General features: G+C 34.3%; 1 protein-coding gene across 2 annotated transcripts; it reads right to left on the bottom strand.

Annotated features, from left to right (window-relative positions):
- Window positions 1-1,859: 1,859 nt before the first annotated feature.
- Window positions 1,860-9,245, bottom strand: LOC145088177 (sister chromatid cohesion 1 protein 4-like). 2 transcript variants are annotated; one of them, XR_013700997.1, is made up of 15 exons: window positions 8,569-9,245; window positions 8,026-8,287; window positions 7,834-7,931; window positions 7,681-7,724; window positions 7,442-7,500; window positions 6,693-6,801; window positions 5,597-6,602; window positions 4,855-5,508; window positions 4,599-4,770; window positions 4,342-4,478; window positions 2,902-4,271; window positions 2,754-2,787; window positions 2,562-2,679; window positions 2,286-2,393; window positions 1,860-2,211 (listed from the first exon to the last, which is right to left on the bottom strand). XR_013700997.1 is itself a non-coding variant. In XM_079026412.1 (15 exons), exons 1-15 carry the CDS (start codon window positions 8,690-8,692, stop codon window positions 2,113-2,115), a joined length of 4,416 nt encoding a protein of 1,471 aa, XP_078882538.1. In that variant the 5' UTR covers window positions 8,693-9,241; the 3' UTR covers window positions 1,860-2,112. The 2 variants fall into 2 exon arrangements, 1 of the variants encoding a protein (XP_078882538.1); XM_079026412.1 differs by having other exon boundaries at window positions 2,286-2,415; window positions 8,569-9,241.
- Between the last annotated feature and the right edge of the window lie 8,453 nt (window positions 9,246-17,698).

The following is a 17,698-nucleotide window of genomic DNA, read 5'->3' as shown; positions in this document are numbered from 1 at the left end:
GAACAAAATCGAAAGTTCATTCCCCTCTAAAAAGTTCAATGACTAAATGTGAACAAACTTTCTCTTGTATTATGTTTTAGCAAATTATTTATTTTTGTTAAATTATAGCAACATTTGTTGATGAAGAAATCTATGAAATAAAAAAAAAAAACAGAACCCTAAAAATATATTTAAAAAAAACAAAAAACTAAAACCGAAATAAAAAACCAATGGTTTAACATTTTCCAAAATAAAAAATCAAAATTTCCAATCTGATTTTGGTTTTACAAAAAAATGAACCATTCTCACTGATGTGAATTATGACCATTAGTTTGGCATACGGAATTTGTGACATCCCATGAATATGTAGTTACAATATCGTCTGAACTCGTAATTCATAGTAAGGGGTTAGAGTATCATCGCATGAATATGTAGTTACAACATCGTCTGAACTCGTAATTCATCACCTACAGGTTATGGGCCTGCTGGTGTTTCCACTGAGTTGTCTAGAATAGTCCGTGGTCGCCATCTATACTCTGATAGATGACTACATCGCCACATTGTCGGTTAAGGTTATGGTATCTCCTTTCATCCTACATCACATATTCATCATCATCGATTTACCTAATTATCATCACCTTTCTATCATCACTTATATCTCATCATTTTATTTCATCACACACCAACTATTTCATCTACCCATGTTTCATCCACAACATATTTGTAGATATAAAATAAATATACCGTTTAAATCTTTTAAAACATGTATAAAATCGTTCATCCAGCATAAACAACAAGTATTCAAATAATATGCATATATAGCACGTAATTTATATAAAATACTTCATATCTATGTGTAAAATAAAAATAACTATATATACCATAAAAATCCCATAAATGCTTCCTAACTTCGAACCCCAAGGTTTACTCTACTAAAGCTTCATATTCTCGGCTCTCTGGACCTAGAAGGGTCCAGATCTATCACACCAAAAAAGCTCAAGATAGCTCTTCCTTTCACTCTACACACTCAAGCTCGCTAGGGTTCTCACTTATGGGAAAGGTAGTCGCAATTGAAGGTCATAAGTGCCTTTAAATATGGCTCGGCCCAAAGATTTAGGGTTTCTGCCAACAACACGGACTCGTCGAGTCGCCTCACCGACTCGTCGAGTCCATTCATTAATCCGAGTCATCAGTCGCGACCTTAGTCGACGAGTTGAGGCGTCAATTCGTCGAGTCTCTCTTCTTAACTCAAAAGAAAAATACTTAAATTATGATACTTGGAAATCCGAATGTTACATTTTGTTTTTTTATTTCATAGATTTCTTCATCAACAAATGTTGCTACAATTAAACAAAAATAAATAATTTGCTAAAACATAATACAATAGGAAGTTTGTTCACATTTAGTCATTGAACTTTTTAGAGGGAAACAAACTTTCGATTTTGTTCACATTTAGTCACTAAACTTTTTTTCGTTATCTATTTGCCATTAAACTATTGAAACTGTTCACATTTTACCCTTATGACCGGTGTTACCGGTCATAAGGGTAAAATGTGAACAGTTTCAATAGTTCAATGGCAAATAGATAACGAAAAAAAGTTTAGTGACTAAATATGACAAAAATCGAAAGTTCGTTACCCTTTCAAGTCATTATCCCTTACTTAAAATAGTTTCTTGATTTTGAGCTTTTTGTTTTAGCTAAAAGCTCTTAACTTTTATTTTTTTTTAAAAGCTAAATACACACCCATGTTATATGTGATGTGAAACACACCTTATGAATTTGTAACACCAAAATTGGATCAATAAAAATTAATATGAGGATGACAAAGATTAAAAATGGCAAACACAAGCAAAAACGAAAGAGAAAGAGAGTAAGAGTATGAGTAAATTAGCATGGATTAAACTCTATGTGCTTATTTACAAATAAATATGCATGATCCGTACGTACAACATTACATGACAACCTCTAACAAGCATTAAATGTGTGTGTTTGCTACATGATTCATCTATTCAACTCCAGTCCATGTTATAACTCTACCAAAACAACATAACTAATTAATTTACTCTCTTGAGACCATACACAAAGTAACAAAAGATCTAAAGTAACCACAATCAACTTCTCCTCCTCCTCCTTTAAAATTCTGATTTCAAAAGCTTGGAACGTGGAAATACATTTATGTTTTCAAACGGATCTGTCTGTTCCACATGGATGTAATCCTTTGTCTTTAAAACCTGCAATAAAATATACATTTGTATTTATTTTTTTCTTTATAATCCTATATGATGATACAATACGTTATACATACCAGTGTTTCAAAGAACATTCTTGAAGCTTCCCTGCGTGTTTTTCCAGCTAGCAGGTTGTTCACACCAAGCAAATTCCTTCCACGCTCTCCTTCCTTGTCAAACATAATCTGAAGGTATTTTGCAACAGCCCTACCATACCCATATATATATATATATATATATATATATATATATATATATATATATATATTCTTAAAATAAATATAAATATGTATGCAAACCTTATCAACAAATACTATAAACAATAACTAACATGTTGATATACATTCACATACCTTGTACGCGAAGACCATCCAGTGTTGTCAAGCATCTTTGTTTCTTCCCCATCAGGCATGTAATCATCAGCTGCTTCTCCAGCCTCGTCATCATCCACGTCATCAAAATTCAGAAAATCTGAACAAACACAATAATAGTAAGGATATATGATGACACTCAGACACTCTGAAATAAAGGAAACTGATGCAAACCTGTATCATTTGCAACTCCAGAATACATATGATCCTGCTCCAACAACCCCCACCCAAAATAACAACTTTCAATACATCATTCTTTATATAAAGAGTGTACCTAAAACTCGCAAAAATGATAAATAAATAAATAAATAACTTCTCTTACATCATCAGCATCAACCCTGTTATCGGTAGGGATATCTTCTAGATTCAATGAAGTAGTAGTAACATCATGACCTGCCTTTTCTCTTTCATCCAATAAAATGTCTTCCAACACCTGATTGTCTACAGCATCATATGCTGCAACTGCTTCACCAAAGACATCACCATTGGAGACCGAGTTGTTCTCTTCCTCATTGTTCCTGATTTCAGTGTCAATGTGTGGATTTAAGCCATCAGTCTCAGAAGAGAATGCAGTGGAAGCATCTAAAACAGCTTCTTGTCTTTCTTCTCTAACCGACTCATCATCAACCTTTCTTTCAGAAGCAACGTTGCTTTCAATAGAATGATTAATATTTATATCCACCTCAGCAGCAGACTGTACATCTATTCTTTCATATGTACCGAAACCTGGTGGTGGGCCCATTAGCAGAGGAGCAACCATCTGGCTGCTCTTTTCAACCTCAAACGGTGCTGCTGCTGCTGACGTGTCATTTGTATCACTTGGGACCACATCAGCATGTGTCAGTGATTCAGATTCAACCTCGGTATGCATAACAGAAACTCCAACATCAGCATCTTGAAAGCTATTGCCATCGATCTCCATTGCAGTAGCATGATCCAAAATATCATGTTCTGGACCAAAGAGTTCGGTAAAATCTCCAGTTGTATGCATCTGTTCTTGATTCTCATAATAATCTAAATTTCTGGTATTGTTATCAATATCATGTGTGCTGTTGTCAAATGGTTGTGCTTCAGAAACATCTTTATCTTCCCTAACAACAGGATCAAAATTATCCTCCTCTCTGTTTTCTTTAGGAACACCGATTGGTTGTGATTCACAAACATCTTTACCTTTCGTAACAGCAGAATCAAAGTTATCTTCATCTCTATTTTCTTTAGGAACATCGATTGGTTGTGATTCAGAATCAAAGTTATCTTCATCTCTATTTTCTTTAGGAACATCGATTGGCTGTGATTCAGAATCAAAGTTATCTCCATCTCTATTTTCTTTGGGAACATCGATTGGCTGTGATTCAGAAACATCTTTATCTTTCATAACAACAGGATCAAAGTTATCCTCATCTCTGTCTTCTTTGGGAACATCCACTGGTTGTGCTTCTTCAGAAACATCAATTATCATGGGAACAGGATCAAAGCTATCATCATGATCTTTGTTTTCTTTAGGAACATCTGGTTCAACAGAGACACCCGTGTTTTCAGTCGCCATTTCCGGTTGTATGTCCTTTTCATCATTTTGGGAAATTGATTTTTGGTCTGTTACACCTTCTAAAGAAGCATTATCATATTGGGAGACAACAATTTTACTTATATCATACAACTGACGCTGCAAAGAAGTCAATTTGATTGACATTCCTGTAAAATTTAACACAATGTCAGTCAACAGAAACATAATATTTTCTGATATTGTCCACAAACAACTCACCCGTAATTATGGATCTACCAAAAAGTTCATCTTCCCAGAACTGTTTCTCAATCATTGAAATTTCAGCATGAGTGCAAGGAGCTTTCTTTCTTAATCTCCGAATGTCTTCTGTGTTTGTCAATTGCTGACGTATTGTGCTGTTTCAAAAGGATTAAAAAAAAAAAAAAAAAAAAAAAAAAAAACTTTTTCAGTGATGACATAGAAGAAGGAAAAGAATATTGAGCATTCAACATGTTATATTAAGAATGTAAACATACTCGCCATGCAAAACCATGTTATCATCCATGAGCACCTTCCTTTTTGATACCCCAGTTTTGGTTGTTGCTCCTGCAGTCTTGGGTGCAGATTGCCGCCTTCTTTTTGTAGATGGTGCCTCGGTGGGAGGAGTAGGAGTGGGCTTCATTTTTAATATTGAAGTGTTTCTTCCCACTGCAACAAAAACAAATCTCCTTGTTCTTATTTAAAAACTAAACTAAAAGTTCAATACAAACTTCAAAATAGTATTCTGCATACCTAATATCGATGACAACAAATCATCATCCCGAAAAGATTCTTTCGTGGTATTTGTGGTGTAAAAACTGGAAGATTCATTTAAATTGAAATTCAAACTCTGAGCTGACATTGAGCTTTCTGTGATACTGCGTTTTCTTCCTGAATACCTATTATTGGTTCCAGTATCACCTCCATAACCTGGTGGTGCTATGATGGGTGTGGTTTCTGGTAGCATGTTCATGTTCATGTTGTTGGGTACATGTTGTGAAAAAGAGAGCAGTTTCTCAGGGGCAGGGAAGTTGGCTGTGTAGCTGTTGCTGTTATTTACATAAACCTCTCTTTCATTTACACTGTCCAACTGTCTGTTTGATATGCTAATGCTAGATGTGAATGTGCTTTGATGTATGGGTGTAGTATTTTCTCTTTCTGGGACCTCTATTATATCATGCCCTTGTGAAAAAGAGAGCACTTTCTCAGGGGGAGGGAAGTTTGATGTGTAGCTGTTGGTATTATAAACCTGAACATCTCTTTCAATTACATTGTCCACCTGTCTGTTTGGTAGTATGCTAGATGCTACCTGGACTACTGTATTACTTGGACCAACTTCAGCATGATATGTTTCCTGCAAGTTTCTTTCCAATGGTTCAGTTGCATTTGCATGTGGTACTACTTCCCCTAGAAAATGATCATACACATTTGATGTTAGATTAAATAGAGAACACTCAAATTGTAACTTCAAGCATAATAAGCTCATTTCACAAACCTTGCACCAAAATGGGAGCACTGGGGTGTTCCTGTTCCTGTTCCTCCCTCCTAGATGTTGAGGGCAAGGGCAGGGAAGTAAATTCAGATGGTGGAAGAGAACTGGTAGGCTGGAATGCATTCTCATGATTCGAAAGAGTGACACATGGCCTCAGACCCATAAAGTCAAAACTTGGCATGCTGTCATGAGTTGACTGAACTGGAATTGTGGAATCTTTAGGTTGCATAAAAGCCTGATCTTGGGGAGTCACAAGGGTGTGTTGTTCATCAGAGGGTTCAGTGTTTAATTCCAATTCCATGGTAGGGTGGAATGCATTCTCATGATTGACTGCATTGTTTGACATGCCTTGATGTTCTTCTACATAGTTTTCACAGTTATCATCTACAGTCTGAACTTCAGGCTCCTGGTGTGTGGCATTTTTATTAAGCAAATTCACCAATTTGACAGGATCATCAACCACAGAAACAACAGTTTCAGACACCTCTGCTATTGGAGACATTGACCTAACTTGGTCAGCCATATGTGATTCTGTAAAAGGTGTGGAACCAGGATCATACATCGACATCTGTTCTGTTGTCACAATGTATGGTAGTGATTTCTCAAGTGACATCTGTTCTGCTGATGTCACATTGTGTGGTGGTGATTGCTCAAGTGACATCTGTTCAGTTGTCACAACGTGTGGTGGTGATTTCTCAAGTGACATCTGTTCTGTTGATGTCACATTGTGTGGTGGTGATTGCTCAAGTGACATCTGTTCTGTTGTTGCAATGTGTGGTGGTGATTTCTCAAGTGGCTCGAATTGAGCATGATGTTGCTCACTGGAGTCATTTTCTAAATTCTCCTTCACAGCAAATACTGTTATGGGATGATTTTCTGGTTCTTGATGATCATCATATGCAGAAGTTTCTTGAATGTTGGACAAATTTGGTTCTTCCCATAGTCCAGGAGTACATGGAGCATGTGCATACTCAACTGGATCATTATCTCCATCATACTCATCTATATGCTGATATGGAAGAAAAAATAAAACACAAGATGATTTTAAAATTTTAGATTTGAAAGTAGCATGGAAATAATTCAATGTTCTTTTATGGACCTGATTCATAATATCGCCAGCTGGCATATCCTCGGGAATAGTCGGGGTATCCTGATTATGATCATACTTGAACAATGCATCAACCTGGGCAGATGCCTGAGGATCAACACTGAGATTGAAAGATGTGTTTATGTTAGAGCTTAGAACATTCGTATTTGATATCGATATAAATTTTGATTGTTTTGACAAATGCTTTTTAATGATATACTCTTCTGTAAATACTAAATAATAGTATTCATTTTTAATTTGTATATATAGTAAAACAGATTAATTAGTCAAAAGATATTAAATATGTAATATTTTAATATGGTTAAGGGGGGTAAAATCTAATATTGTTAAAACAAGGGGGCAAATGTAAAAGGAACTATTCCAATAACCACTTAGAGTATAATAAGATGTCATCCTATCAAATAAGTGATCAAGTCCAATAGGAATAAGTCGTCACTAAGTAGTTTTGAAATAGTGATAAGTAATTCTCCAAACTGCCATTGGGGATGTTCTTCTCTTAGCTAAACAAAAATGGCATGACATACTTAGAATTTTTTTAACTTAATTATTATCTTAAGCTATAAATTCCCATTCACATTTCATCCCTTCCAACATAATCATTTGGATTGCAAAACTGGTAAAATATAGAAGATCACAACTTAGGATTACAAAAGTAGAATATTGTAATGTTGATGTGTGTGTGTGTGTGTATATATATATATATATATATATATATATAGAGAGAGAGAGAGAGAGCATACTCTGAATTCGATGTACCAGTAGCATCTTCTGCAGATGCAGCCTTCTCCACCAATAGTTCCTGCTTGTACATACAACTCAAATCTATCAACAATATATATATATATATATATATATATATATATATATATATATATATATAATACAAGTGTATTCTTAGATAGAAAGCTTTCAGCATCCATGAACAAGAATACAAACTTAAATTTGACACAGATCCAATGAGGAGGAGGAATATATTTACCTCGTCAAGGTCCAAACCATATGCATCACCATCACCAAATCTCTCTATAAACATAAACAAATTACAGGGTTAAGAATCAGTACACAAACAAACGACTGCAACTGCATGATGAAAGAATGTAAACATCGTTTAGCAACAGACAAATATACCTACCATCAAGTCCAAAGTTAGATGTAGAGTAAACAACACCATCCATAGTATCTTGAAGTGTGATCTGTTCCTTTGAGCTAATGTGATGATCAACATAATTACTGCAGAATATTCATATCAGCAAGCAAACATCAGATCATTAACTTAACTACAGGACCAAAATGGATGGATATTGATTATTATTGAGAAACTAACCCCTGATAAATCTCACTGTCTGGCAGCTCAAAATCATCTAGATCAAAAGTCTCTGGCAAGGTGATGGAGTGATATGGAGCAGTGGATTCTTCAGGTGGTAAGTCAACAGCAGTGGACCGAAAAGCTTGCTTTACTTTAAGCAAAGCCTCACTGCAATCATCAAAAAGGTAATTTACCTTTCTTGAGTATATCCTAACCACACCAAGCAAAAGATGGCTGGACAACCGGAGTGCAATTGGCATCTCAGGGAAAAGAATCGAGTCTGTCAAAAGTCAAAACCAACCACAATTTATTAACAACTCATTGACTGCTAAACCATGAGATTTCTGTTTGTAAACTATCTAACCAAAAACTGTTTCCAATAAATAAGCCAAACTCAACGAAGATATGCCATGCGTATACCAGAAAAGAATATTAAATACAGGTTTCATGGCAAGTAATTACTAAAATCACTCTTGGTTCTAAGAATACCCCTTCGTGCGAGAAGATAACAGAATTCCAACAGAAAATTTGGGCATAAACAAAAATATATAGATATATTACCTACAGAGAAGCCAATATCAGTATCTGCAACCTGATTTTTGCGGAGCTTCCTCTCCAGATGTGCTGCAATCCATATTGTCCCTAAAGGACCTTTTTTTGCTAATATAAACTGTGAATAAAACATCTTTCCTTTAAGATTTCATAAAATACTTCCTCCTCCTCTACGACAAACCCTAGCTTCAATCAGTAACTAAATATTCCCCAAATTTCGCGAAAGATATCCACTAAAAGTACCAATTTCTTTCCCCGGCTTCAATCAGGACCCAAGTCGGAAGTTTGATAACCCATATCACCATCGACTGACAAACTCCAAATACTGTGTCAAATTAAAATTGGCCCAAACTGAAAACCCTCTTCTCTGAAAAGAATCCAAGGTTCAGGCAGGAATCAGATCCAAAGAGACTTGAATATTACGACATGGTGGTCGAACAACCAGCTAACTGCTGCAATTTGAAGTGAAATCAAAGGGTTTTTAAAAGTTGTTAGAAGTTATTTTGGAGTTTTAGATGGGGGAAGCGTGAAGCGCATTTACTTCTAGAAAGAGATTTGAATGAAATTTATGGAGAGAGAAGGGTCAAAGAGTGTGCCTGTGTGTGTCGGAAAGTCTTGTGTTCATTGGATATGGTAATTCCTACAGGTGAATGGGATAAGCCCGCGGCGCTCGGAGACAGGCCATGTTGTTTTTGCTCGTTCGGGTGTTACCGCCTCGCCCCCAGCCTAGCCGGTTCTTTTTACTTTAATTGTTAGGAGCAATGCTACAGGAACCAACAGCATTCTCTCTTTGACACGTAGGAAGCGACATCATTTTTACCATACAAAGTGTGGTTCTTTACCACATTCAAACCAGCGAGTGAAAACCATAGTAAAGAAAGAAAGAGATGAAAGAAAAGGGAAGAGGAAGAAAGACACATGAATAAAGAGAGAGAAAGGAGAATAAAAAGAGAGAAGGAGAGTGCGACACTTTTTGGGAGAGGCGCACCCAAAACCACATAGAAGAGACGGTGTTCATGCCTATGTGGCATTGAGTGCGGCCTAAACCGCATTCCGCTCCCTTACGCCTTATGTTTTTCAAAGTTTTAACCGGATGACGGTGAGCCGTGTCATTGGTGCGGGTTGGAATGGTCGGTAATTTAAGGAAAAATGAGGTGTTCATGTTTTTTTCTTGAGATGTTTGTTAAACTTTTTTTCGTACTTGACGTGTTAATGTCTTTTTTTGGTGCTATTGTTGTTTGAATTGAATAGTTGAATAGATTGAGGAAAAGTTATTGTTAATGTTGGTTGTGTTTGTATGTAAGTTGATAATTGTAGGATAGTTGTTTTCATTCGTTTATTTGGTGGTCATATTAAAATTTTTTAGTATGAGGGTAGTTTGGAAAGTGACTATACTAATTTTGTAGTATTCCCAGAGTCAGGTTTGAGTGTGGGTATAGATTATTTTCCTATATTGAGAAAAAGTTATTGTTAAGATTGGTTGTGTTTGTATGGAAATTGATAATTGTGAGATAATTGTTTTCATTTGTTTATTTGATGGTCATATTAAAGTTTTTTATTATGAGAGTAATTTGGGAAGTGACTATATTAATTTTGTAGTATTTCAAGAGTCAGGTTTGAGTGTGGGTATATATGTATGATTATAATAATCTATCTTTTTTTTAATTGTTCTTTTTGCCAATAATAAGTATTAAGCAGTAAAGGTTTTTTTAGTTCTTTTTATATTTTTTGTTTGCTGAGGTATAAAGTTAACTCGTAAGTCAAAATAAAATTGAGACACAATTAATCAAACAAACTCTTTTATTAAAAGAAAAATCACTCAAAACTTTTATGTTACAGTTGTGATTTTTAATCCTAAAACTCAGTTATATATATATATATATATATATATATATATATATATATATATATATATATATATATATATATATATATATATGGTTAGGTTCATTGGAGACCACCTATATTTTGTGAGACCGTGAAACGCATTTTTTTTATTTTTTTAGTTAATTCAAGTTCCGAAAATAATATTTAAAAAAAGAATTTTTGGATTTTTCCATTTATTTTGCATTTTAAAATTATTTTTTAGAATATGTACAGTGTAATATTCTATTAGAATATTTCACGTATTTTTCAAAAAAAATGGAATTTATTTTTATTTTTTTTATTTTTTTAGTTAATTAAAGTTCCGAAAAATAATATATAAAAAAAAAAGAATTTTTAGATTTTTCCATTATTCTGCATTTTAAAATTATTTTTTAGAATATGTCAGTGTAATATTCTATTAGAATATTTCACGTATTTTTCAAAAAAAATGGAATTTATTTTTATTTTTTTTATTTTTTTAGTTAATTCAAGTTCCGAAAATAATATTTAAAAAAATAATTTTTAGATTTTTTCATTTATTATGCATTTTAAAATTATTTTTTAGAATATGTCAGTGTAATGTTCTATTAGAATATTTCACGTATTTTTCAAAAAAAGGAATTTTTTTTATTTTTTTTATTTTTTTTTATTTTTTTTAGTTAATTCAAGTTCCGAAAATAATATTTAAAAAAAGAATTTTTGGATTTTTCTATTTATTTTGCATTTTAAAATTATTTTTTAGAATATGTACAGTGTAATATTCTATTAGAATATTTCACGTATTTTTCAAAAAAAATGGAATTTATTTTTATTTTTTTTATTTTTTTTAGTTAATTAAAGTTTCGAAAAATAATATATAAAAAAAAAAGAATTTTTAGATTTTTCCATTTATTCTGCATTTTAAAATTATTTTTTAGAATATGTCAGTGTAATATTCTATTAGAATATTTCACGTATTTTTCAAAAAAAATGGAATTTATTTTTATTTTTTTATTTTTTTATTTTTTTAGTTAATTCAAGTTCCGAAAATAATATTTAAAAAAATAATTTTTAGATTTTTTCATTTATTATGCATTTTTAAATTATTTTTTAGAATATGTCAGTGTAATATTCTATTAGAATATTTCACGTATTTTTCAAAAAAAGGAATTTTTTTATTTTTTTTATTTTTTTTTATTTATTTTTTATTTTTTTTAGTTAATTCAAGTTCCGAAAATAATATTTAAAAAAAGAATTTTTGGATTTTTCCATTTATTTTGCATTTTAAAATTATTTTTAGATTTGGTCTCACGGTCTCACAAAATTAGAATGGTCTCAAATAAACCTGAACCTATATATATATATATATATATATATATATATATATATATATATATATATATATATAAAGAGAGAGAGAGAGAGAGAGAGATCTAATGACTGAATTGTATTAGATTGTAATTAGGAAACTAAGAACCAACTTGTAAAATAGTTTCCTAAAACTATATTGCCTAAATTAGATTGTTTGATCCTTAAACTTAAGATTCCAACAATCATCCCATAATATCTAAGTCCTTCTAAAGACGTCTTCAATCCCGATCAAACTCCGCATTTCCTTGAACTTGGTTCGAGCTAATGGTTTAGTAAGAATGTCAGCCTTTTGTTCCTCACCGGGAATGTACTCCACCTCCACTTGTTCATTTTCAACACAATTACAAACAAAGTGAAACCTTGTGTAAATGTGTTTACTCCTTCCATGGAAAACGGGATTCTTCGTTAGTTTGATAGCCAACTTGTTATTAACTCTAAGAATCACTTTTCTCTTGCGTTTTGTTCATGATTTCTCCGAGCAAATCTTGAAGCCATATTGCTTGACATGCGGTCGTCGTGGCTGCCATGAACTCCGCCTCGCAAGATGATAAGGCAACGGTATCTTGCTTTTGCAAACACCATGTAATTAGAGATGACCCGTAGTAGAAAGTGTGATTGGTTGTGCTTTTTTCGTCATTCCGGTCAACATTGTGACTACTATCATTATAACCAATGAGTTGGCTTTCTCTCATCCTCTCGTACTTGATATCGTATCCTATTGTTCCTCACAAGTATCGTATGATATGCTTAACTGCAACATTGTGTGATTCTTTTGGACTTTGCATGTATCGGCTAACAACTCCAACCGCATATGTCATATCAGGTCTTGTTTGCAAGAGATATCTAAGGTATCCTACCACATTTCAATATCGTGTCAGGTCGATTTCGGGTTCATCTTCGGCCTTTGACAATTTATTTCCCGGTTCCATTGGAATGTGGGTCAGATTGCAATCATGTAAACCTGTTTCTTTTAGAATGCATTGAGCATATGCTTCTTGGTTTATAGTAATCTCTGATTCCTCTTGATTAACTTCAATGCCAAAGGAATAAGTCAATCTTCCAAGATTCGACATCTCAAAGTTCTTGAACATCTCTAATTTGAACCTCTTGATCATGCTCAAATTTGTACCTATGACAAATAAATCATCAACATAAATTGCTAAAATTAGCAAGTCATATCCTTCACTTTTCTAGTATGCCGATGGTTCTTTCATGCACTTCTGAAATTTAATACTCTTCAAAATCCCATCAAGCTTCGTGTTCCATGCTCGAGGTGTTTGTCTTAGGTCATACAGTGCTTTTGGAAGTCGATATATATTATGTTTGTTGCCTTTCTTTATATAGTCTTCCGGTTGTGATACGTAAACGGTTTCCTTCAATTCTCCATGTAAGAACATCGTTTTAACATCTAAGTAGTGAAGCTCCTACCTACGAGTAGCAACTAAGGCTATAAGAAATCGGATGATTTCGATTTGAGATACCGGAGCAAATACTTATTGAAAATCAATATCGGGTTGTTGCACGTAACCTTTAGCAACTAATCTTGCCATGTATTTGTTAATAGTGTCGTCTGCATTTTTCTTCGATGAACACCCATTTGAGTCCAATTGACTTCACCCTCATAGGCTTGTTCACGGGAGTCTAAGTATTATTTTTGTTTATTGAATTAATTTCCACATTCATTGCTTTAACCTGCTTTGGTTATTTATTCGCTTCTTCAACCGATATCAGCTCGTCATTGGTTGTTAGAAGAAGTTCTTCGAGATTATCAAGATCAAACTCAGAATCTTGAAATTGTCTTGGAGGTACTCTTGTTCTCGAGGGCATTTGGTTTGAGCTCCTTGTTGATCATTATTATTGACTGGACTTGGTTGTCCGTTATCTTATACTTCCGCTCTGTCTCCAATCTCTTGATCTGATTCAATCGGTTTCACTGGGTCATTGTTTACCTCGTTTCCTAGATTGTTGCTCGTCTCGCCTTCTGGTAGTCTCATGGTATTATAAATGAGCCGATTATTCACTGTTGGTTTATGATTTTTTAATTCAATCCCATCATTTGGTTTCATCAAAAATAAAATCCATACTCACGATTATTTTTTTTGTGTCGTCGGGTTAAATAACCGATAAACTTGCGTACCCAGTTCTAAACCAACATGCACTAGTGGTCTTGATCTTGCATCAAACTTCTTTAGATTAACCTGTTTCACTTTTGCATGTGCTAGACACCCAAATATACGAACATTTTCTAAATTTGGTTTTTTTATACAATTTTTCGCATGGAGTTATATCACCAATGACTCTTGTATAAACGCGATTGATTAGATTTGTAGAGTGATTTACCGTTTCTCCCCATAATTAGTTTGGACATGCATTGCCTTCATTATACTTCGTGTCATGTCCATAAGTGTTCGGTTTCTTCGTTCCACAATTTCGTTTTGTTGTGGAAAGTATGGGGCAGTAAGGTAACGTTTGAACCTGTTTTGATCATAAAAAGAATTAAACTCGAGATAAGTAAACTCACCTCCTTGATCACTTCTAAACACCTTCAAAGGCTTTCCAATTTCATTCTACACCTAGGCTTTGAATTTTTTGAAGTGTGTAAATGTGACATCCCCAATTTCACGGTCAAAAAAGACCGATTTGTTTATTCTTTGTTTTAAAATCAGAGTAATCTTTTAAAGAAAACAGTTGCGGAATTTGTTCCCAAACAAAATATGATAAAACTTTATCAAAACATTTCTCAAAGAGAATGTACTTTTCATTGATAATAAAACATCGGGATGTCATGTTCCGATACAGACCAAAAAGCATAAACCGTATAGTTAAACCTTACAGCAGTTATTTACAACTACTGGTCTATAATCCAAAATCTCTTGTCGAGTCAACCAACTTATACTATTGTGCCATTACCTGTAATGCAAAGAAAATTGTGTGGGTCAGGCTTGGGAGTCTGGTGAGCATATAGGGTTTTCTACCCACAATAATATAATTATTATATTTAATCATCAATCAATAAATCAATCCAAATTACCCATTCCCATTATCTCCTTTATTTCTTAAGGATTTACCCTAAGAATCAACTATCATTTATTCATTTATTCCTAAGGATTGACCTAAGAAATTGACACAAAGTCCACCACTGCCAAGGTCCTCAAATTACAACTGGTAAACACTTAGTTCAACATACTTAACGAACACCTAGTTCTAACACTCATAGTGAACACTTAATTCAAAACATCCGGTGAATACTTAGTTCTAAAGCACCTAGTGAACACACTCAGTTCAACAACACCAAGTAAACAAATCTAATTCAAAAATACTTAATCAACACATTGAGTTCAAAAATACCAAGTGAACACATAGAGTTCAAAAATACCTAACGAACACATAAAGTTCAAAAACACCAAGTGAACACATAGAGTTCAAAAACACCAAGTGAACACATAGAGTTCAAAAATACCTAATGAACACATTGAGTTCAAAAACACTTATTATTTCGTCTCACATCAACTATTTTCATCTACCCATGTTCTACCCAACATATTTGTAGATGCATACACATATACAATTTAAATCTTTTAAAACCTGTATAAAACATTAATTCAACATCCATCTCAAATAAACAAACAATGTATAAACACATATCACGTACTTCATAGCAAATGCTTCATATCTATGTGTTAGAAGAAAGTAACTACACACTCACTCGATAATACGATGATCGGACAACACTACGGCTCTAAATGTAGTATTCTTTGGTGAAACCGGGATGCTTCCTTGAAAATCGGGCCTCTCGCGGGCAGAGTTTCGACTCAGAAACTTCACTTCTCGGGATCTTCGAGGTTCCAGGACTTGCTTCGGGTGTCGAGATTGATACCGGGGCTACGGGGGTACAACTTGACAAGAAAAAAGGAAGAATAAGGGAGTGAAAGGAAAGAAATGAGCAACCAATTCGGCTGGACTCACATCCTATTTATAGGAGGGGTCTAGCCTCCGAATGCAGTACGTTCCCTAAATGAATGCAGCGCGTTCCGCCGTGTGTCATGGCTTACGAACTTCGAAAGTGATGACTATGTGACTAGAGGGCAACGTGGCCAATCTGAAGCCAAGCAAAACGAACGTGGGGCGTTCCCCTTCTGAACGCGGGGAGTTCCCTCCGGATAAGCTTCGGAATGCATGCCTAGAACTTCAAAAATTCATATATTTCGCATACGAGCTCCGTTTTCGATGTTCTTTATATCCACGCGTAGGTGAGATTATACTCTACAACTTTCGTTACTCCTTCAACTAATTTTGACTTTAATTTTTATTATATTGTTTTTAGTAGGCTGGGACAGGAAAAATCAGTTATAAACTCATAACTTCTTCATTTGACGTTCGTTTTCGTCTATCTTTTTACCGTCGAACTACTATCGACGAGATATTCGATTCTCGTTTAGATTGTTTCAGCTAGAAACCATTCGATCTCATATTCGAATTTTGGGTTGCATATCGCTAAGTTGAAACTTCGAAAAATCATAATTTCCTCATACGAAGTCAGATTTAGACGTTATTTTTATGCACACTCTCGGTTTAATGTATTTTATGACTTACGTATGAATCACTTAGGCCAAATACCACTCGATCGTAAATTCACTATTTACGTCGTGTTGTGTCGTGTTGGTTCTGTCGCGAAACTTCGACAGGTCATAACTTATTCGTTATAACTCGGATTTCGGCATTCTTCATATATCTGAAACTGTCACAACTAGAAATTTTGTGTCTTGTAATCACAACACTCAAGTAAAATGTTGAATCAAAAACTTAAGAGCATGTAAGATACTTACTTCATGGCAACAAAATTTCAATCAAGTACACCATACAAGCATTTCAAATAGTCAACAAGTAATTGGAAACCCTAGAAGTTCTTGTGTAGGTCCATTTTGGACTAGGACTTCCTTATTGGGCCCAATGGGCCAATAAGCTTCCAACTTGACTATCTTGGGCTTAGAACCTTAAATGGGCTCTAATTGGACCCACTTTCATTTCCAACATTTTGGGCCATATTGGGCCTATAATGAAATAAATCAATTATATGAACTACTATGGACCATAATTAACCTAATCTAGCCTAATAAAGCATAAAAATCACACTTGTATTTTATAAGGCCAACAACCATTCAACCTAACTCTAATATGGGCTTAGGGGCAAAAAGCCCAAAAATCCTTTCTCTCCTCTCTCTATTCTCGGCCCAAGACAAGCCCAAAAGAAAAGGAAGAGTTGACTTATTTCATGACACCTCATTTTTGTCCTTAGGTTTTCCATGCAACACACATATCTCCATGTAACAATCTTGTCAAGCTTCTCACTCCTCCCCTCCCTTCTTGTTTCGGCTGAGAGCACACACACACACACACCTCACAAAAACACTCTCTAAATTACTCAAGAATCACCCACTCTCTCCATCCAAGATCTTGAAAACTTGGCTAGAAGCTTAAGGGTCTTCATAAAGCGATTCATCATCTAAGGTAAGTTAATGGCTAACTTATGATCTAACTCCCTTCACTTCATAAAAATCTCTTCTAAATTCATTCAATCTTGTGATCTTGCACCTTAGAAGCTCCTAAACTCGAGATCTTCAAGGAAAGGTTGCTAGGGCCGAAAATCACCTCATTTCTTTGCATCTCTTCTCCAAAACCGAAACCACACCCAAAGGTGAGCTTCATACCCCCTATTTTTCGGTTTTTATAAGTTTTGTGGGGGGAGAATACAAGCAAATGTGTAGATCTATGAGTATATGTATGCTTTGTGTGATTTCTATGTTTATTTACATGTTCTTATGTGATTATGGTGTTGGATCTAGTAAAAAAGGAACTCAAAACCGAGATCTACATTATGTTGAATGAAATAAGTATAAATCATATTATTTCATACAAATCAACT

The sequence above is a fragment of the Lactuca serriola genome, chromosome 2 (assembly GCF_051521515.1).
Source record: "Lactuca serriola cultivar US96UC23 chromosome 2, Lser_US96UC23_V15, whole genome shotgun sequence".
Taxonomy (NCBI): Eukaryota; Viridiplantae; Streptophyta; class Magnoliopsida; order Asterales; family Asteraceae; genus Lactuca; species Lactuca serriola.
Note: the sequence above shows the minus strand (reverse complement) of the source record. Positions and strands in the feature narration are given on the sequence as shown.